At 39.9% G+C, this 23256-nt stretch overlaps 1 protein-coding gene and 1 pseudogene across 9 annotated transcripts in view; one reads left to right on the top strand and one right to left on the bottom strand.

Annotated features, from left to right (window-relative positions):
- Nucleotides 1–23256, bottom strand: part of FRMD3 (FERM domain containing 3) — a 407251-nt gene that overhangs the window by 164544 nt on the left and 219451 nt on the right. For all 9 annotated transcript variants that reach the window (XM_021064660.1, XM_021064663.1, XM_021064662.1 and 6 more), the window contains one exon: nucleotides 4430–4534. In XM_021064660.1, coding sequence (XP_020920319.1) covers nucleotides 4430–4534 — 105 coding nt within the window. The remainder of the gene's footprint in view (nucleotides 1–4429; nucleotides 4535–23256) is intronic.
- Nucleotides 2612–4419, top strand: LOC102159367 (annotated as a pseudogene).

The raw sequence follows: 23256 nt of genomic DNA, 5'->3' as shown, positions 1-23256 counted from the left end.
ATATGATATCACCTATATGTGGAATATAAAATATGGCACAAATTAACCTATCTACAGAACAGAAACAAACTCATGGATATAGGGAACAGACTTGTGGGGGTAGTGGAGGAGAGAGTTAAGATGGATGGGGAGTTTAGGGTTAGTAGACTCAAACTATTACATTTGGAGTGGATAAGCAATGAGGTCCTGCTCTATAGCACAGGGAACTATATCCAATCACTTGTGAGGGAACATGATGGAAGATATTATGATAAAATAATGTGTGTGTGTATATATACATATATATGCATAAAGAATGTGTGTATATATACATATATATGCATAAAGAATATGATGGAAGATATTATGATAAAATAATGTGTGTGTGTATATATACATATATATGCATAAAGAATACGCATGTATGTGTGCATGTGTATATATATGCAGTCATACATATATATATATATGTACCTTGATGTACAGCAATAATTGACAGAACATTGTAAATCAACTATAATAAAAAAATTTGTAAATGTATATTCTTTGCCCTAGCCAGGAATTCTGATTCAAGAGGTCTAGAATAAGATCCATACTGAGCATTTTTAGCAAAAACCTAAGCTGATATATTTGCAGGGCCACGTCAGGGAACCCCTGTTACTCAGTAGTAAATACTGCTTCACAAATCCTCTTTGTGATCTCATGCCAGCCCTACATCCTCACAGTGTCCTGCTACCTCCTCTCACTTGGATAAACGCTTGGCCCATTCAAGGGTTCCTACAAGTGCTATGGGAAACCAAAATCTCCTTCTTCTGAGCCACAACATTATAGCCCTTTTTAGAAGATTAGGTCCTACTGAAGGGCCAATAAGATTTTCCATGTTTCAGAAGATTATCTTGGAACCTGCTCCAAAGATGGCAGAATAGAAGGACTGGAGCTCAACTTCTCTCCTAAATTCAACAAAATTCACAACTAAAGGCTCAGCAATCTCCACCCAAATGGACTAGAAACCTTCAAAAAGATATCCTACTCCAGAAGAAAAAGAGGAGGTCACATCAAGAGGTAGGAGGGGCATTTCACGATATAAACAACCCCATACCTCCCGGATGGGAAGCTCCACAGACTGAAAACTTAACTGGTTCACAGAGACTCACCTACAGGAGTGAGAGCTGTGAGCCCAACATCAAACTCTCATGTGTGGGGATCTGACACTGGGAGAAAAAGCCCCTGGAGCATCTGGCATTGAAGGACAGTGAGGCTTGTGTGAAGGAGCTCCATGGGACTGGGGGAAACAGAGACCCCATTCTTAAAAGGCACACACGGACTTTCATGTGCACTGGGTCCCAGGGCAAAGCAAAGTCTCCATAGGAATCTGTGTCAAACCTGACTGCAGTTCTTGGAGGACATCCTGGGAAAGCAGGGGTGGATGTGGCTTGTTGTGAGGGAAGGACATTGGAAGCAAAGCTCTCAGGAATATTCAGCAGCCATGCCTTTCTCTGGAGGTGGCCATTTTGGGAAAATCTGGCCCCACCCTTCAGTTAGTCAGTGCTGAGAAGCCACAGGGCAAACAACAATCCAGGTGGGATCACAGCCCCACCCATTAGTAAACAGGCTACCTAAAGACACCTCAGGCACACATCTGCCTCTAATCCCATCCAGAGACTAAGTCCCACCCACCAGATGGATTAGAATCAGCTCCATTTACTACTGGGCAGGCATCAGCCCCTCCCATCAGGAAGCCTACAGCAAGCCCCCATACTGACTTCAGCCACATGGGGGGCAGACACCATAAGTAAGAGAGGCTACAACTCTGTTATCTGTAAAAAGGTCACCACACCAAAAACCTACAATAATGAAAGGCAGAGAACTATAACTCAGATGAGGGAGAAAGGAAAAACCCCAGAAAATCAGGCAAGTGATCAGGAGATTCTCAGCATCCATGAAAAAGACTTTAGATTGTTGATGCTGAAGATGATGCAAGACATTGGAAATAAACTGGAGGCAAAGATGGATAACTTACAGGAAACACTGACCAAAGAGATACAAGATATAAAACTTAAATAAGAAGAGATGCAAAAGACAATAACTGAAATAAAAAATTCACTAGAAGCAGCTAACAGCAGAATACAGGAGGCAGAAGAACGAATAAGTGAGGTGGAGGACAGATTAGTAGAAATTACAGATGCAGAACAGAAAAGAGAAAAAAGACTGAAAACAAATGAAGAGAGTCTCAGGGAACTCTGGGACAATGTATTATAGGGGTGCCAGAAGGAGAAGGGAGAGAGAAGGGGACAGAAAAAAATATTCCAAAAGATAATAGCTGAAAACTTCCCTAACATGGGAAAGGAACCACTCACTCAAATCCAGGAAGCACAATGAGTACCATATAAAATAAACCCAAGGAGGACTACCCCGAGACACATATTAATCAAACTGACCAAAATTAAGGACAAAGAGAAAATCTTGAAAGCAGCTAGGGGAAAGGAACAAATAACATACAAGGGAACCCCAATAAGGATATCAGCAGATTTTTCAGCTGAAACTCTGCAGGCCAGAAGGGAGTGGCATGATATGCTTACTAATGTGAAAGGAAAAAACCTCCAACCAAGATTACTTTACCCAGCAAGGCTCTCACTCAGATTTGAAGGAGCAATTAAAACCTTCACAGATAAGCAAAAACTGAGAGAATTCAGCAACACTAAGCCAGCCTACAACAAATACTAAAGGAACTTCTCTAGGCAGAAAAGAAGACCATCTCTTCCTAAGACATCCTCCTCCTTTACAAAAATACACTTTGAACCTCTCCCTCACTGTACTAGGTCAGTAAATACAAAACCAAGAGCCAGGTGGAGTTTGGGGGAGGAGAAAGGGGACAGGAAGATGACCAGGGACACTGGTGAGGAGAGCAAATTAAAGAGTCACCCCTAGCTGACCCCTTCACACACTGCCCTGCTTGTCAGTAGGGCAGGGTAAGAAACACAGACTGGTCTTTCCATCATTGGCCACTACAATGAGAGAAGGTAAGGCACAGCCTTTCTTCTGCCCACATGGCCCTGTCTAGTGCCCACTGCCATGGCTACCGTTGTGTCTTTGCATCTGCAATGGATGGTGGTATGGAACTGCTCCAGCTTCCTAATCAAGAGGAACAAGCAGATGTACAGCACTGAATCCAATAACCTTAAAGGCCCACAACTCCTTCTGCTACAACGGGCTGATTCACCACAAGACTGTGAGTGTGGAGCCGGAGGCGGATAGCAAAGGGGTCATGGTGGTGATGAAGCGGATATCCAGCCAGTAAAAGCCAGCCACTTCCTACGAATGGCCCACCATCAACAAGAATGCCCAACCCACTCTTAGCAGCATCCAGCTCATGATCCCAAAGAATAAGTACCACCCAGACTTGCTCATGGCCACCATCCACAGAGCTATCACCATACTGTGCAGCCAGAAGATTGTGATGGTGAAAAGGAAGTGGACAAGCCCCACCAAGGGTTCCTAAGCCATTCCCTCACCCCCTTCCCCAAAGCAATAAAGATGTCAGTCAAAAAAAAAAAAAAAGAAAGGAAAAAGAAAAGAAAAAAAGAAACAGAAACTGGAGCATGAGGTCCAGGACTTTTTAACCCATAGCTGGAACCAACAGTAGTGTTGCAGGAATGAGAAACCCTAGGTGGTGGGAGCTGGGATGGAGATTCTAGGGTCTTTTTGATGTGAGGAACATACATCACTGTAAGTTTAGCACATGCCATGCCTGACATTCTTAGGCTGACACACCAGCTCAAAAGCCAAGACTCCCCTGCTCACTCTTAAACACCACAGAGACAAGTATAGGTGTGTCCAAGAGTAGGTATACAATGCGGGGGCTGCCAAATTAAGTGGTGCCCAAGAAGCAGATTTCAAGTTTCTTAATCCATCATCTGCCAAAGAGGTAAACGTCACATAACATAAAATTAATAATTTTAAAATACGTATTTCATTGGCGTTTAGTACACTCACAATGTTGTGTATCTACCACATATCAAATTTCAAACATTTTTATCACTCTAAAAGAAAATGTCATGCCCATCAAGCTGTCACCCTCTTCCTTTCCTTTATATCAATAGCTTTTTAAAGTGAGGAAAGGATTTTTGAGATTTTTACGTAGCCACTGTTGAGGAGCTTTGGCAATCTTTGGCTTCAAAGGGCGCAAGAACATTCTCTCTTCAACCAGGCGGGAGTACCTTTCTGGAAAGGCCTAAGGTTAAGTTTCCCTTCCCTCTGCCTCATTCAGGCCAGTGGAAACAGTGCCAGACTCATACACACTTACGCACACACACACACAGATGCTGGTCAGTTTCATGGGATCAATAACCATGAGCACAAGTGCATCACAATTGCTCTGAGAAGAATCTAGTAAGCACCCAAAAGTCTGAGTGCCCCTCCCAAATAGGTCCAGACAGTGGTCAGCTCTTACCCGCTGCTTCTCTGGGTCCACATAACGAATGCCAAAGTAGTCCTTCTCCAGCAAGCTGTAGTAGTTGCAGATGTGGTCAATAAGAAACTGCCCTTTGGTCTCCCTCTGCAAAGAAAGAACATTTATATTTCAGCCAGAGATCACCTTGTACATTCATGTCTAAAATGTGCCTCATTCACTTCAATAGGTCTGTGCTTAGAGAGATGAATTCATTCACCTGTCTCAGAGCAGGGCTTCCAAACCCTTTAGCTGTAATCCACAGTGAGAAATTCATTTTACACCATGAGTCATTACATACACTCACACACACACACACCCAAAGGAACACTAAAAAGAGAAACCAAAAGGATACCAAACAATACCCCACATAGATGCAACACACTCTACTATATTTATTGTATTCTATTATATGCCATTTACTTTTTCTAATGCTGTTAATGATTCACAACACTGATTTCACAACTCAACACCTAGGAGAGATCCAATGTTTGCAAAACAATACACAATACCACATATGAAGCACCTGGCTGCTTGCTCTAATTGTTCAATAGGTTCATTCATTCAGTCCTTAAAACAATCCTACAAGGAAGGTCCCCATTTTATATCTGAAGAGAGGTTCATCAGCTTTCCCAAAGACATACAGCATGTACAGAGCAAAGTTGAACTTGACTTGGGCCACCAGAATCCATGCTCCTTTGTTTTTCTGGAGCATTGGCGAATCCACTGTGACTCTGCTAGAACACAGGGTCTGGATGGTATGGAAATACAATAAATGTATCAGATGGAACATCCCAACTCCCATCAAGAAAGGTGGAAAACCTTCTGCCTCAGGCCTCACCGCCATAAATCAGTATAGAGATGCATGGTAGATGGGGGGGAAGTCCAGGACTGGGGTTCAAAGACAGGTCTTAGTGACCTTGAGCAAAGCCCAGCTGTTTCCACATCAGTAAGAATAATTGGCTGGACTAGATTTCCAAGTTGGTTATATTATTTTTCCTTCTAAAATTTTATGAGTAAGAGATGCAGCAGCCAAATCTGATTAAGATAAATACCACTTCAACAAAACTCCTTAGTAGAAAAGACCCTTCCAAACCCTCATCAGGGTATTTGATAACTTTCTGCTTCAATCAAAGTCACTGACAGATCCAAGGAATGTTTTAGGAATGGAATGTGACCTAGAAAATATAAATGAAGAAACCAAAGACATTAAGTGAGCCACTCTTCCAATTCACTAAAAGTAATTTTAGAAGATCACTTTGGTCTATGTTACATGATTATCTTTTCATTAGAAACTACTACCACCATCTTGAGAAGTTGATGAAAAAGTTATTCACTGGCCTGGGATGCACTGCACTGAATGAAAGACTGGGGCTTATAAGCACTTACTGTGATATGAAGCTTAAATTTTCTGGAAATCACGTTTGAGGATGATTTTGAATTAGCTTTGAACCTTTACTTCCTCTGTAAGAGAACTCATTGGATGTAGCTCAAAAGGGACAAAACATCATGTTGGAACTTGTTTTTAGATTTTTGTAATTGTTCTTAATCCAGTGGGCTCAAATAAGAAGCTATATATCTGATGACAGCTCATTCCAATGTCCAGAATATAATCAATGGATATAGTTCCTTTCACAGAATTACTCTGCAGTCCATCTATCTTAAAGAGGTTGCTGTGGGATCGAATCACTGAACATAACACATGAGTTCATCATTTTATGATTGGATTGCCGAGCTCTCTGCTGCAGAATTTACCATGGTGGACACCATATGCAAGACACACAAGACATGTGGGTTAAAGCAATGCTTTATAATGATCAGACGTCGAGCATGACAGCCACTGCTAGCATTTTTCCCTGAAGAAGATACAGTATTTCAAAGCAGGACAAAGATTTTTTTTTTAGTAATTAAACACAGCAACCAATATACACTCCACAGCAATATCTCATACTCTGTAAGGTCCTTGAGAGAAGGAAATAGCACTGAAGACAATATAGTAACTGGAAAATGCAAGTATGACTGAAACAGCATTCAATAACTTCCACAAACGCAGGTGAAACCAGTTCCCATGATTCCAGGCCACCAAGTGAGTCCTAGGTCTCTGATCCTTAGAGTACCACCCCAATGCAGCAAAATCACAGCAAATTCAGTATCACTTAGGAGGTAACTTGTTGGAAACACAGAATCCCAGGCACCATCCCAGACCAACAGAACCTAACCTCATTTTAGCAAGATCCCTCAATTCTTCATATGCTCATTCAAGTCTGAGAAGCATTGGTCTAGGGGAATTTCCCCAATATGTGAAAAGTGCCAAAACTCTACTACACAAAATTCCCATTTTCCTTGAGAATTGTCTATTCCCCAACTCAAAAAAATCAATAGTCTTTTTCCAACCTCATGAAGACACACTGCCCCTGCATCTGCAGGCTGCTAGCCAACCTTGTCATCTCAAGATGCTCTATATCACCATTTCATGCAAGGAAGTCCATTTACAGCCTCATGGTCTACTCTGTTCCACTCCTGCTTGGAAATCTGGACAGTGTTCTTAAATTATTTAAATACCTATCATTATCATTTCTGTGCATTAAGCCCAGCTCTTGCAGTAAACAAAAGGCCACCCATGCCCCATACCAAGAGTTGGGAGAGCCTGTTCAGGGTTCAGGAGTGAGAGGGTGCAGAAGTTCAGCTGCCAACCCTGAACACTGCACTTCAGGGGAGGAGCCTGAAGTGGGGGAGCACTGATTCTGTCCCCATCCCCACCCCCAGCCCTGGAACTCTGTGAACTGATCCAAACCTTCTAATCGAATCCTCTGGAGGTTTCTGAGGGCAGAAGCCATTGTCTATACACCATCCTGTTGCATAAGCCAGAACTTGGCACTCTGAGTGTTACCAAATGAATAAATGAGGCACTGCTTTCTCAAAATCTGGGTTCTGGAAACTAAGAGTGAGACTCAAGCAATACAGCATAGTCCTAGAGTTCCCTTGTGGTGCAGCAGATTAAGGATCCGGTATTATCACTGCAGCAGCTTGGGTTACTACTGTGGCATGAGTCTGAATGCTGGTCTGGGAACTTCTACATACCATGGGCATAGCCAAAATAAATAAATAAATAATTAATTAATTAATTAAAATAAAAATAAATAAAAAGACAATATAGTCCTTATATTAGAGATTCCTTGAACATAGCACACATGGAGAAATGGTTACCAAAGATTTCAAGTATAAGGACTTTTATAGTCATTTATATATTTACTTATTTATTTTTAATATGTATATATTTTTGGCCATACCCTTGGCATGTAGAAGTTCCCCCTGCCAGGGATCAAACCCACACCACAGCAGTGACAATGCCAGATCCTTGACTTCTAGGCTACCAGAGAACTCCAGGGATTTCTTTTTAATATCAAAATTTTGCTGATGCTCCCACAAGATAGCAGTTATATTATTAGTACCAAATGAAAAGGGAAGAAACATTAAAGAGCTAGCATAAATTACTTAAAAGCTGTTACCCAAGTTGTATTTTATTAATCACAACAGTGTTTCACACATGTGGAAGACAATAGGGCACAAATGTGTGAGCAGGGCCTCATACAAGGGTAGGTAGGATGTTATGATCCAGGCCTCAAGAAACTGCCCTAAGTATAGGCTTTTGATGCTATCACTAAATGAAGTTATACGGTCTCAGGGTTGAAAGAATAATTTGTTCACCATATGCAATTAAACTGGTGTCCTGATACTGGTTGTCACCTCCTATAATGCACTGGATTGATATTTTTATCAATTCTAAGACTATACTAAAACTAAACTAAAACTATACTAAAAATAGTAAATATGGTTGTAATATTTTTAATAATTGTGGTATTTTTAATGTGTAAAAATCTAAACCAATATAGTCAAGGTGTGGCCTATGGTGCTGGAATGGTCCTCCATGAGATAAGTTCGGGAATTAAGAGCTATTTATTTTTATTGTGTCTTCTACAAGTATTGGTCCAAATCAAATTGAGGGAACAAAATTTAGGACTAGTCTCTCACTACAGAGAGTGTGATGCTCTGATCTAAACTGGGCCACCATGTTTGAGGGTTAGATTTGGGATTGCTTTACCCTAGGAGCCTCAAAGTGTGAAGAGGGCTGGGCCCTCTCTCTACCTCTCTGTCAAAATTGGGGGCAATTTTTGGTGTGCATGTGGATCCTTGAACTCCTTGCAATAATCCCACATTCCCTCAGGGTTCTCTCCCATATACTGGAAAGGAACCTAATTTTTGTAATCACAAACTAGACTACTTGTCAGAAAAACCTCTCTCTCTTTGCCATCCCAAAGCATGCTCTAGAAAAATGCAACAAGCCACCATGTTCTAGTCTTGTTTCCACCACTTACCAGCTGGGTGGCCTTCAGCAAGTCATGAAATCTAAGAGTTTTTTCTTTTTTTCTTGTATGAAAGGGGAGTAATGATGCTAACATCCAAACCTACCCCACTGGGTTATTTTAAGCTCATTCATATATTTGTTAAATATCTATTATACAGCAGACATGTGGATAGGAATTAGAGAAAAATAGCGAGCAAAACACAATTTATAATCTCACAGACCTTAAAACCCTATGGTTTTACAAATCACATATGGAAGCATTTTTGCAAACTGCCAATCACTATACCAATGTACAATGTCATTACTAATAATATTTAGAATTATCTTAGTCTTAGTTCTTTGCCTCCAATTTCATAGATAAAGATAAAAGGAAGTTAAGAGGAAGAGTATTCACCTCCCAGAAGTGGCCTCTAAGGGAGGGAAAAAATGAACTAAGAGACAACTCAGTATTTTTGCTTAACTCCTCTTGCAGCCAATTGCTGATGATAAGTTTACTTCAACTCCTTGGTTCAGTGGTGAAGTTGAAACAACATATTTGTGTTTAAAGAGGAACAAGAGAAATCAACTGGATCGGTCAGCTGTGGCTTGTCTTCAATGAAAAAGTATGGCATGTTTCAATCGCTAATTCCTAAAACTCTATGTCAAGATATTTGCTATTGGTTAAATAAGGAAAAGAGTACCAACCCCCAAATACTTAATGTGTTGCTATAAACCAACACTTAGGGTTTGAGTATCTAACTTCGGGAATGAAAGTTTGAACATAGTAATAAAAATTACTGTGTATTGAACACTTACTCTACACCAAAAACTGTTACACACTTTGCATTTAATATCCTGATAACACACTCTTCCCATGTTTCAGATTTTTAAAGTGGACTCAAAGGTTAAGTTTATTGCATCAGTGGCAAAGATTTTCTCCCATTCTGTGGGCTGTCTTTTCATTTTTTTTAATGCTGAGAAAAAGCTTTTGAGTTTGATTAGGTCCCATTGGTTCATTTGTGTGTTTATTGTCATTATACTAGGAGATAGATCAAACAAGATGTTGTCGTGATTTATGTCAAAGAGCGTCCTGCCTATATTTTCCTCTAGAAGTTTTACAGTATCTGGCCTTATATTTAGGTATTTATCCATTTTGAGTTTGTTTTTTTTTTATATGGTGTTAGATAGTGTTCTACTTTCATTCTTTTATGTAGCTTTCCAGTTTTCCCAGCACCATTTATTGAAGAGGCTATCTTTCTTCCACTGTATGTTCTGTCCTCCTTTGTCATAAATTAGTTGACCATAGGCACTTGGGTTTATATCTGGGCTTTCTATCCTATTCCATTAGTCTCTATTTCTTTTTTGTCCCAGTACTGTATTGTTTTGATGACTGCAGCTTTGTAGTATTGTCTAAAGTTAGGAAGCTTGATTCCTCCATTCATTTTTCTTTTTCAATATTGTTTGTCTATTCGGGGTCTCTTATGTTTCCATACAAATTTAAAAATAATCTGTTATAGTTCTGTGAAGAATGTCTTTGATAATTTGATAGGGATTGTATTGAATCTGTAGATTGCCTTGTGTAATATAGTCATTTTGACAATATTCTTTTTTTTTCTTTTTTGCCATTTCTTGGGCTGCTCCCACGGCATATGGAGGTTCCCAGGCTAGGGGTTGAATTGGAGCTGTAGCCACTGGCCTACACCAGAGCCACAGCAACTCGGGATCTGAGCCACATCTGCAACCTACACCACAGCTCACGGCAACACGGGATCCTTAACTCACTGAGCAAGGCCAGGAATCAAACCCACAACCTCATGGTTTCTAGTCGGATTCATTAACAACTGAGCCACGATGGGAACTCCAATATTGATTCTTCCAATCCAAGAGCATCATATATATTTCCATCTGTTTATGTCATCTTTGATTTCTTTGATCAAAATTTTCTAGTTTTTAGAGAATAGGTTTTTTTTGTCTCTTTAGGTAGGTTTATTCCTAGGAATTTTATTCTTTTTGATGTGATTGTAAATGGTTTGATTTCTCTGATTTCTCTTTCTGATATTTCATTGTTAGTATATAGAAATGTGATTGATTTCTGTGTATTAATTTTGTGGCCTGCAACTATACCAAATTCATTGATAAGTTCTAACAGTTTTCTGGTGCTGTCTTTAGGGTTTTCTAAATATAGTATCGTGTCTCCAATATATACAAACAACTCATGCAATGCAACAACAACAAAAAAAAAACAAACAACCCAATTGAAAAATGAGCAGAATACCTAAATAGATATTTCACCAAAGAAGACATATGGATGGCCAACAAGCATATGAAAAAATGCTCAATATCCTAATTATTAGAGAAATGCAAATCAAAACTACAATGAGGTGCCACTTCACACCAGTCAGAATGGCTATCATTAACAGGTCAATAAATAACAAATGCTGGACAGTGAGTGGAGAAAACGGTACCCTCCTCCACTGTTGGTGGGAATGTAAACTAGTACAACCATTATGGAAAACAGTATGAGGGACCTCAGGAAACTAAATATAGAGCTACCATATGATCCAGCAATTCTGCTGCTGGGCATATATCCAGACAAATCTTTCAGTGAAAAAGACACATGCATCCCTATGTTCATAGCAGCACTATTCACAATAGCCAAGACATGGAAACAACCTAAATGTCCATCAACAGATGAATGGATTAAAAAGATATGGCGCATATATAATGGAATATTACTCAGCTATAAAAAAGACAAACTAGTGCCATTTGCAGCAACATGGATGGATCTAGAGACTCGCATATTAAGTGAAGCAAGTCAGAAAGAAAAAGACAAATCCCATATGATATCACTTATTTGTGGAATCTAAACTATGGAGTAGATGATCCTATCTAAATATAACAAACAAACAAGCAAAAACAGAAACAGATCATAGCCAAGAAGAGCAGTCTTGGGGTTCCCAAGGGTTAAAGGGGAGGGAGTAGGATGGATGGGCATTTTGTTTTTTTGTTTTTTTTAATGGATGCAAACTGCTATATTTTGAATGAATGGGCAATGGGATCCTACTGTACAGCACAGGGAAATGTGTGTGATTGGGTCACTTTGTTGTACAACAGAACATGACAAAACATTATAAATCAACTATACTTTAAAAATAATTTTTAAAAAAGTAATGAGAAAAATAGAAAGGTTAAGTTTGTTTGTAAGTGTCAAACCCAGGTCCAACACCTATGCTCAGGCAGTTGTAGAAACTTAATTTGCCTATCTGACCCTGATTCTCTATGTAGAGACAGAAGAAAACAGTAAAATGAGGATTTGGGAATAGTATCAATTGCCCCAGTTACTACAATTTGGATATTGGCAGGATGAAGTACTTGGTTATCTATTACCACATCAGAAATAGAGATACACAGTTTTATAAAATTCAAACCACATTATCAAAGATATCATTAATTAATTGCCCAGCATCTATTCACCTCTTTGCCTTTCTTATTAGAACCAGACTGTATTCAGGTGCATAAATACATGCACAAACATTAACACACACACACGTAGACACAAAGCCCATGAGGCTCATTACCTCCAAGGCTCAAGCTCAATTGATGTAAGAATAATCTCACCTCTCTTGTCTGATTGGCTCAGGAAAGGACACATGACCCAGTTTAGGCCAATGAGACATGAGGAGAAATTGACAGTTTTCTGGGATGACTCTTGTTTACCCTTCTGAACTTGCTTAGGGAAGAGATTTTCTGCTCTCCCTGGATGTTGCTACATAAAGGTGTGAGGGCTGGAGCTGCTGCAGCCATTTTGAAACCAGTTTGGGGATGAAGCCAAGACTGAGTGGAGCTAAAATATGTACAAGGAAGTAGAATTGATATCTCCAGATTATCAATCATGAAGCTCACCTGAACTTCCTGGGCTGCTAACAAAATTCCTTGTTGTTTCAGTCAGCACACATTGATTTTTCTGTTTGTTGCACCCAACATGCCAACACTAGAAAGACGGGTAAATCAGTGCCTCAGGCCAAGTAGAAGAGCACAGAGAAGACAACAGAGCTGGTGTGAAACACAATTAGAGGCTACTGACTAATGAACCAGAAAGCTAAATCCATCTACCAACAAGGTCTGTTTGGCCTGCATAGTGTTTTGTTTCTTTAAATTGGGAGACTGTACATGAAATCTGGATGCTGGCTGCTCTTGACAAGGTGGAAGATCTGGAAGCTAGAGCATGAGGGTCCACTGGAGCTTTGGATTGCTGCCCCTTCTACAGAGGGAGTGAACATTGCAGTCCATCCATTTCCCAGCCATTCCCACCCATCTTCCACTTCCCTCACTCCCCTGCCTGCAAGAGGAATTTGAGTTTACAACCCTGATCTGAAGCAAATTAGAGGCTTTCAAAAGGGTTCCTGGAACCCTCCTGCACTGTTGGTGGGAATGGAAACTGGTACAGCCACTATGGAGAACAGTTTGGAGCTACCTTAGAAATCTATACATAGAACTTCCATATGACCCTGCAATCCCACTCTTGGGCATCTATCCGGACAAAGCTCTACTTAAAAGAGACACTTGCACCCGCATGTTCATTGCAGCACTATTCACAATAGCCAGGACATGGAAACAACCCAAATGTCCATCGACAGATGATTGGATTCGGAAGATGTGGTATATATACACAATGGAATACTACTCAACCATAAAAAAAGAATTACATAATGCCATTTGCAGCAACATGGATGGAACTAGAGAATCTCATCCTGAGTGAAATGAGCCAGAAAGACAAAGGCAAATACCATATGATATCACTTATAACTGGAATCTAACATCCAGCACAAATGAACATCTCCTCAGAAAAGAAAATCATGGACTTGGAGAAGAGACTTGTGGCTGCCTGATGGGAGGGGGAGGGAGTGGGAGGGATCGGGAGCTTGGGCTTATCAGACACAACTTAGAATAGATTTACAAGGAGATCCTGCTGAATAGCATTGAGAACTATGTCTAGATACTCATGTTGTAACAGAACAAAGGGTGGGGGAAAATGTAATTGTAATGTATACATGTAAGGATAACCTGACCCCCTTGCTGTACAGTGGGAAAATAAAAAAAAAATTTAAAAAAAGGGGGTTCCTGGGAAGGAGTTTTCCTTGGAATTGCTCAGAAGCAGTCTCTTTGCTTGGACTTTGCCTTGGTAGGCAAGAAAAGTCCTCGGTAGACACAGTTTTGAGCTGCCCTCTAAGGCTATCCAGCCACTAAAGTCCTAAAACCTTTGAGATGAAGAAGGGCTCCACACATACCAGATATTAGGGAGGATCCCTGAGATAAGGGGAGCAGGGAATGGCCTAAAGAGTCAAAATGTGTGTGTGAACTAACCCTGACCAGGCCCCAAAGAGTGACTGAATACTCAGTTTGTTGCCAGGAACAGGTCTTTTAGGGACAGGTGGTTGCATTTCTTACATGAACTAAGGGCCTACATCCACTCATCTTCATTGGCAGATGAACGAAGAATAGTAATGAGAAACTTCCACCACTAAATTGCTCTGCTTCTGTGGTGAAGAACAAGTATTTGCTAATTTAAGAAAGATCAGGACTCGATGGAGTAACAAAAATGTTCTGTTTATATCTCTGTTAAAAAAAAATTCAAGCATATTTGTGTCAGTTCACACATTTTGTTATGGTAGGCACCACAGCTTTAACCAAGAACAACATTTTAGAAAGAAATTAGCTTTCATAATCAGATTTTAAATAGCAAGTGATATAATACTTTGTTAATTGTTCCTTCCCATTGTAGCCAGTAACTGGTATTTAATAGTTGGCTGGGACATATATTTAGAAAATTGCATCATCATCCCAAGACAGTGAGGAAAGAAGCAGTGTTAAAACTGTTTAAATGGAGTTCGCATTGTGGCTCAGCATTAACAAACCTGACTAGTATCTATGAGGGTGTAGGTTCAATCCCTGGCCTCGCTTAGTGCATTAAAGGATCCAGAGTTGCTGTGAGCTATGTGCAGGTTACAGATGAAGCTTGGATCCCGAGTTGCCATGGCTGTGGTGTAGGCCTCAGCTACAGCTCCAGTTCGATCCCTAGCCTGGGAATTTCCATGTGTTGCGGGTGCGGCCCTAAACAAACAAACAAACAAACAAAAACACTGTTTAAATGGGGAGAAAGGCAAAGAAAAAAAGAATAGAGGGATCTTTCATGGTTCAGAATCTCCGTTTCTCACACAGAAACTAGAGGTTGTTTTAACATGGCAAATCAACTATAATTTAAAAAATAAGAAGATGTGGTATATATACACAATGGAATACTACTCAGCCATAAAAAAGAACAAAATAATGCCATTTGCAGCAACATGGATGGAACTAGAGACTCTCATCCTGAATGAAATAAGTCAGAAAGAGAAAGACAAATACCATAGGATATCACTTATATCTGGAATCTAATATAGGGCACAAATGAACCTTTCCACAGAAAAGAAACTCATGGACTTGGAGAATAGACTTGTGGTTGCCAAGGAAGAGGGGGAGGGAATAGGGTGGATGGGGTGCTTGGGGTTAACAGATGCAGACTATTGCCCTTGGAATGGATTAGCAATGAGATCCTGCTGTGTAGCACTGGGAAATATGTCTGGTTACTTATGATGGAGCATGATAATGTGAGAAAAAAGAATGTATAGATGTGTAATGTATGTGTAACTGGGTCACCATGCTGTACAGTGGAAAATTGACAGAACACTGTAAACCAGCTATAATGGAAAAAAATAAAAATCATTATATATATATATATATATATATATATATATATATATATATATATAAAAGAAGATGAAAAGGCAAAAAAAAAAAGTTTTCTTGATTTGTGTTATTCAGATATTTTCAGATCTATGAAAGGTAAAGGTTTGGAGAAGCTGAAGCACCTAATTCTGAATTCACAATTGCCTTATAGTAATCATCAGTATATACTATGGCTAAGATAATTAGGGAAATATAGGCTAGATCCAGTAAAGGCAGTTTTGTGGGCAATACATGTTCATAAAGTGGGGGAAGGGAGGGCCTGGTTATGACAGTAGCAGTGACCTAAAAGCTAGAAAATAAAAAAACAACTACCAACGCCAAACAGGTATAGAGGGAGAAAAATTGATAATTGCCTGAAAGTGAGTATCTGGCTACAAATATAAAGGCAAGATGCCAAGTGTCCATTTAGACCAAGAAGGACCTTTGGGAAAGAGTCAAAACCCAACTACCTACCTTGATTCCATGGTAGCCTCTACATATTCTGAGGAGACAGAAATATACTGCCATCCTCACAGCTAGAGGTTTGATGGTATCAAGGCTGGGGAAGATAAGAGGCCCAATGGAAGAAGGATGATGAAACATTGCATCCACAAGAAGATAAAGCAGCCACAACGGGTTGCCCGAGTCCTAAGCCACATCTTCTGAAGGAGTGTCAGAGGTATGATAGGCAGAGTGGCTTGGAGTCGGCAATGTTTCCATCTCTTTGTTTTTCTTCTGGGTGTTTTCCACCTCTGTTACCTCTCCAGGGTTCCACCACTTTCATCCTAAAGGATGGGCTATGGGCCTATTCAGTTATAGGGCTATTTTCTCCTGACTGGCACAGAGATCCATCCTGATGCTTAGGGAATCACATTTGACGTATCAGCTATTCTCATCAATTTCTGCCGCTGCTCAGTACTCAAAAGGCCCTTCTTTTCCCATCTTTTGTTTCATCTTGTTTTGGGGTTTAGCACCATGGCCAGGCCCAATTCTTGAAGGCACTCACCCCTGAACAATTTTAGAGTTTTCTAATTCCAATCTTTTCTGCAATTTCAACAAAGCAGCTTTATTTTTTTTTATATCTCACATTGAGGAATCCAAGGCTCAAAGATCCTAGGTAACTCACCCAAGGCCAATATTAGCTAGAAAGTAGCAGAGTCAATATTCAAACCCAATTCTGCTTGATTTGGTTATTATAGCCAAATTTTAAAATGACTAAAAAAGAAGTAAGATCCTTAACTTGATAAAGAATTTCTGTAAAACCTTATAGCTAACATCATAGTTAATGGAGAAAAACTAGATCTACAGCTAACATCATAGTTAATGGTAAGAAACTACATGCTTCCCCACTAAGATCAAGAACAAGGCAAGGATGTCCCCTCTCACTACTTCTATTCAACATCATGTTGAAAGTTCTGGTTAATGCAATAAGATAAGAAGGAAATAAAAGGCATACAGATTGAGAAGAAAGAAATAAAACTGTCTTTATTTGAAGACTGTCTGTGTAGAAAATCCCAAAGAATAGACAAAGAAAATCTCCTAGGACTAGTAAATAATCATAGCAAGGTTGCAGATAAAGCTAAATATGCAAAAGTGAATTGCTTTCCTATATATTAGCAAAGAACAACTGGAAGGTGAAATTAAACACACAGTGCCATTTACATTAGCATCAAATACTAAGGTGCAAAATATGTACAAACTCTATGTGAGGAACACTACAAAATTCAGTTGAAAGTAACAAAAGATCTAACTAAATGGAGGGATATCCCATGTTTGTGCTGATAACACTCAATATTGTCAAGATGTCAGTTCCTCCTAACTTGATCTACACCATCAATGCAAAGCCCAGTCAACATCTCAGGTACTCTGTCAACAATCTGATTCTAATAGTACATATCGAAAGAGGACAAGATCCAGAATAACCAATACAATATTAATGAAGAACAAAGTCCGAGGACTGATACTACCCAACTCCAAGGCTTAATATAAAGTTACAGTGATCAAGACAGTGTGGTTTGGGCAGAACAACAGACAAAGAAATCACCAAAATAAAGAGCCCATGCAAAGAGATACCAGAAACACATCCACACAACTACAGTCAACTAATCTTCGACAAAGAAGCAAAGGCAATTCAACTGAGGAAGAACAGTCTTTTCAACAAATGATGCTGAAACAAGTATAAATATGCATGCAAAAAAAAAAAAATCTGGACACAGACCTTTACGAATTAACTTAAAATGGATCAATGGCCTAAATGTAAACCACCAACTATTAAAACCTCTAGGAGTTCCCGTCATGGCGCAGCAGAAACGAATCTGACGAGGAACCATGAGCTTGTCGGTTCAAGCCCTGACCTCACTCAGTGGGTTGGGGATCCAGTGTTGCTATGAGCTGTGATATAGGTCACAGATGAGGCTTGGATCCTGTAGCTGTGGTGTAGGCTGGCAGTCGTAGCTCTGATTTGATCCCTAGCCTGGGAATCTCCATATGCTGCGGGTGTGGCCCTAAAAAGCAAAAAACAAACAAACAAACAAACAAAAAAACCTCTAGAAGATAACATAGGACAAAATCTAGGTGACCCAGGTTTGGTAATGGCTTTTTAGGATACAATCCAATGACAGGATTTGGCATTGCTGCAAGCTGTGGCATAGGTTGCAGATGCAGCTCATATCCAGCGTTGCTATGACTGTGGCATAGGTATAAGAACAAACAAAAATTACATTAACAAAAAAAACTTAGGTCCACACAAAAGTATGTGCACAAGTGTTTATAGAAGCTTTGCTCATATTTGCCAAAAATTGGAAGCAATCAGGATGTCCTTCAACAGGTAAATGGATAAACAAACTGGTACATCCATATAATGGGCTATTATTATTCAGTCATAAAAAGAAATAAGCTTTTAAGCCATGAAAGAATGAAGGAATGTTAAATGCATATTGTTAAGTGAAAGTAGCTAGTCTGAAAAGGCTACCTATTGTATTGCATATAAATGACATTTTAGAAAAGGCAAAACTATAGAGACAATACAAAGATCAGTGGCTACTGAAGTGGGAGAAGGGAGTGTGTAGGTGAAATACACAATTTTAGGGCAGTGGAACTATTCTGTACACCATTTTCATGGTATATAAATGACATCATGTTTTTGTCAACATCCACAGAACTACATAACACAAAGTAGGACCCTAATATAAACTACAGAATTTGATTAATAATAATGCATCTCTATTGGTTCATCAATTTAATAAAGGTACCACACTAATTAGTACAAGATGTTAGTAACAGGGGAAACTGGGCGAGGTAGGGAGAAGTGATGATATAGGAACCCTACTTTCTGCTCAATTTTCCTGTAAACCTAAAACCACTCTAAAATGTCAAGTCTATTCATTTAAAAAGGAAGAGAAGGGGGAGGAGACAGAGAAACCAGCAGAAGAGCTCAAGGGACCTGAACATAAAAATTCTAACTCAGGAGAATGACCAAGAAAATACACTCAACAAAATAATCTTGTAATCATTCAAAATAAAAGTGAACAGAAAGATTTTTTTTGTCAGTATTTAAAGTTCCAAAGGGGGAGTTCCCATCATGGCTCAGTGGAAACGAATCTGACTAGCATCCATGAGGACACAGGTTCAATCCCTGGCCTCGCTCAGTGGGTTAAGGATCCAGTGTTTCCGTGAGCTGTGGTGTAGGTCACAGATGCAGCTTGGATCTGGCATTGCTGTGGCTCTGGCGTAGGCCAGCGGCTACAGCTCCTATTTGACCCCTAGACTACGAACCTCCATATGCCGTGGGTGTGGCTCTAAAAAGACAATAAATAAATAAATAAATTTCCAAAGGGGAAAAATACAATTTTAAGTTATCTCACTCCAATAGTTGAGACAAGATTTTTAAGTACTTTCAAGCAGTCTTTATTAATCAAAACTTTCAGAATTCAAATACCTCTTCACTTAATACTTGCTTTTTCCCCTAGTCTAGCCTATGATCTCCAGCATCTGTTCTTCTAACAAGTGTTGTGAAGTAGATAGGACAAGCCCTCTGAGCCTTACAGTTTCCCTGAGCCGAGGCATCAAAAGAGGAAACGCCAGAATCACCATCTCTTCTGAGATTGGAAATGATAGTCATTTGCCTAGAACCTCCTGAGTACCTGCTATTGCAGACACACTCTTTCAATTAACTCAACTATTCATCTGATTTAATCCACATGAGCCCCAGGAGCTAGCTGCTCTTCCATTTTCCAGGAGAGGAAGATAAAGCTTAGAGTGGTTGAGTAACTTGCCCAAAGACACACTGCAGGCAAAAGGCAAAATTCAGGTTTGAACTCCAGCCTGTCAGAGTCCAAAAAGACCAGAATTATTAAAAGGAGCAATACTTTCATTTAAAAGGGGAAGAATCAGAGAATGTTGGAGCTGGAAGGTACTGTAGAAAGAATCTGATCTAAACCCCTCGTTTCAGAAATGAGGAACCTTAGGCTCAGAGAGGTTTAAAATGAAATATTATAGGTTAATGTTGAAACTAAGACTTAAAAATCAAGAATTGGAGCCAAGGGAGTTCCTGTTGTGGCTCAGGGGGTTACAAACTTGACTAGTACCCATGAGAAGGCAGGTTCCTTCCCTGGACTCACACAGTTGGTTAAGGATCCGGTGTTGCCATGAGCTGTGGTGTAGGTTGCAGACACGGCTCAGATCCTGCATGGCTGTGGCTGTGGCCAGCAGCTCTAATTCAATGCCCTAGCTTGGGAACTTCCTTATGCTACTGGCGCGGCCTTAAAAAGCAAAAGCAAAAAAAAAAAAAAAAAAGAAGGAATCGGAGCTAAGATGTATCAATCAGGATAGGCTAGGTTAGGCTGCAGTAACAAAGAATTATAACATGTCAGTGGGCTAATACCAGAAAGGTTTCTCACCTATAATACACAGCCAATGCTGACTGGCAGAGGAGAGCTTTTCTCATCATAACTTAGGGATTCAGAATGATTAATTCCGCTTGACAGTAGCTTCAACAATCACCACAGCAATGGGAAGGAAATGTGAATCCCACACTTGTTTTTAAACATAGGTACTTCAATATGATATATATAACATTATTCAGCCATATAAAGGAATAAATGCCATTTGCAGCAACATGGATGGACCTAGAGATTATCATCCTAAGTTAAATAAATCAGACAAAGACAAATATCATATGATAGTGCTTATATGTGGAATTTAAAACAATGATACAAACGAACTTACGTACAAAACAGAAACAGACTCACAGATATAGAAAACAAATGTATGTGTAACTGGGTCACCATGCTGTACTAAAGGGAAAAAAAAAAGGCAAAAACTCAAAATAAAATAAAATAAAATAAAATTAGAAAAAAAAAGTTGTACATCTTTATAGTCTTTAAATCAAATAAAATTATATACCAAAAAAGAAAAGAAAACAAATGTATGATTACTAAAGGCGAAAGGGCAGGAAGGGATAAATCAGGATTTTGAAATCGCAGAGACAACCTACTCTACATAAAATAGATAAACAAGATCCTACTATAGAGTGCAGGGAACTATATTCAATATCTTGTAATAACTACAATGGAAAAGAATCTGAAAAAGGAATGTATGCATACATATAGATATAAACTGTACATCAGCAATGAACATGCTATATCAACTATTCTTCAATAAAACAAAACTTACATCCCTTCAGCTCATTAGCTATAGGAAGTTAAAAATCTTGTGTCACTAGAAGAGGAGAGGGAGATGGAATTCTACCACATGTCCACAGAATGAAAAATAGAATATTTTGGAATGCTTGTAAAAATCCTAATCCCTATCACACTAGGGCTGGTCCAACACCTAATCAGCATAACATGCCAGATTTGCCCTCCGAAAGAGTATTTTAAAAATACTCACCCAGAACAACAGTCCTGCCACCCATTTGACAATCCTCACAAATTTACCTTGGGCATCTCTGTAATAATTTAAGGAATTCAGGTGCGTTTGAGGTCTATGATCTATTTGGAATCACCTGCTGATCCTATTATTTAAAAATTATGTGAAAACAGAGGGCTCCAAGAAAAACATGGCAATAGACAATTAGGAGCTGCCACTTATACACAGAAAGCACAGAAACCATTTCTGTTTCTGCAATTCTTAATGCCCCCAGAGCTTAATAAAGAAGACAGAATACCTCCTGAAATTGCATGTGGATATCTACACTGAGCTCAATGTTTAAACAACACAACTCGGGTTCAATCAAGCACAGATCCCCTTCCCAGCCCTGTCTGTCAAGGGCCTTGGGCAGAGGGATCCTCCAGTTTCTGAGGATAATCTGACAGAGCAGCTCTTGGCCCTGTCAATGACAATGAGGAAAAGCAGCTGGAGCAAGAGTTGTTGAATGGTTTATGGAGAAATTCAAAACCACTCACACAGTTAGCTAGCCAGGCTTTGCTCGGGTCGGGGGCTGTGTGTGTGGGGGGGGATTTTCCTCAGCCTAAGCAATTAAAAAAAAAAAAGAAAACTAGGGAGTTCCCCATGTGGTGCAGTGGAATTGAACCTAACTAGGAACCATGAGGTTGTGGGTTCAATCCCCGGCCTTGCTCAGTGTGTTAAGGATCTGGTGTTGCTACCGAGAGCAGTGGTGTAGGTCGCAGATACAGCTCAGATATTGCGTGGCTGTGGCTGTCATGTAGGCTGTCAGCTGTAGCTCTGATTCAGCCCCTGGCCTGGGCACTTCCATATGCCATGGGTAAGGTCCTTAAAAAAAAAAAAAGCAAGCAAGAAATAAATTAAAGCAAGACCAGAGAGATGAATTTGTAAGATTATATACATGTAGCCCTATTATATCCATGGGAGTGGACATGGCTCAGTCTTTGCACAACCCAGGAACACTGAAAGCACTGAATAGCAATTCAACTCCAATATTCATTCTCAAGGAACATTTAAGAGAACCCAAAGTCTCACCCACAACATTTTCCAAACCCCCTTTAGCCTCTCCAAATTGTCTTGGATCTTTCAGATGCTGTGAAAACTCTTACGCCCAAATTCCCTCCCCATTGCCAAAATACAGGCTTCACCTTTCATCTCCCTGTCCCCTCCCTCTCCCCTATTAAGATGTAGGCTGGTGGTCTTATTTGCAATAAGAAAGCATCTTTCCTCTCCAAAAGAAAGGAGGAGGGAGAGACGGGAAAGGTGGGTGGTTTGAAAGCTCACGTGTGCTTAGAACTACAGAGGTGATATGGTTTTTGCATTTGTTTTTATTAGAGTATGGTTAATTCACAGTGTCGTGCCAATTTCTGCTGTATAGCATAATCACCCAGTCATACCCTGCAATGGCCCAAGACGTATCCTGCATATTCAGGGTAGCCTGCCCAACAAGCATCCTGACAATGTTGTGAAGACTGGGGATGGGATGGGCTGGGAGGGAAAGAGGAGAGCTCCCACTGGACAACAGCTTTTTCCCAGAATATCTTCCACTCCTCCAGCACATACATCTAGACATGGCTGTCCCACAGGAAATTTAATTCAGCATGACAAGTGATAAGAAACCATCATAACCATAGTGGGAATAATGGCTACCAGTTACTGAGCGCTAACTGTAAACGAGAGCCCATGCTAAGAGCTGCACAGAGATTACATCATTCACTCCCAGCAACAACCCTAGCACCAGCCTTATTTGGGTGGATGACCTTCTAGAAATGTCTGATTTCCACCCACGTCCATTCCTAATTCTTCCAAGCTGCAT

This window comes from Sus scrofa, chromosome 10 (genome assembly GCF_000003025.6).
Source record: "Sus scrofa isolate TJ Tabasco breed Duroc chromosome 10, Sscrofa11.1, whole genome shotgun sequence".
Lineage (NCBI taxonomy): Eukaryota > Metazoa > Chordata > Mammalia > Artiodactyla > Suidae > Sus > Sus scrofa.
This window is presented reverse-complemented; position numbering and strand designations above follow the sequence as displayed.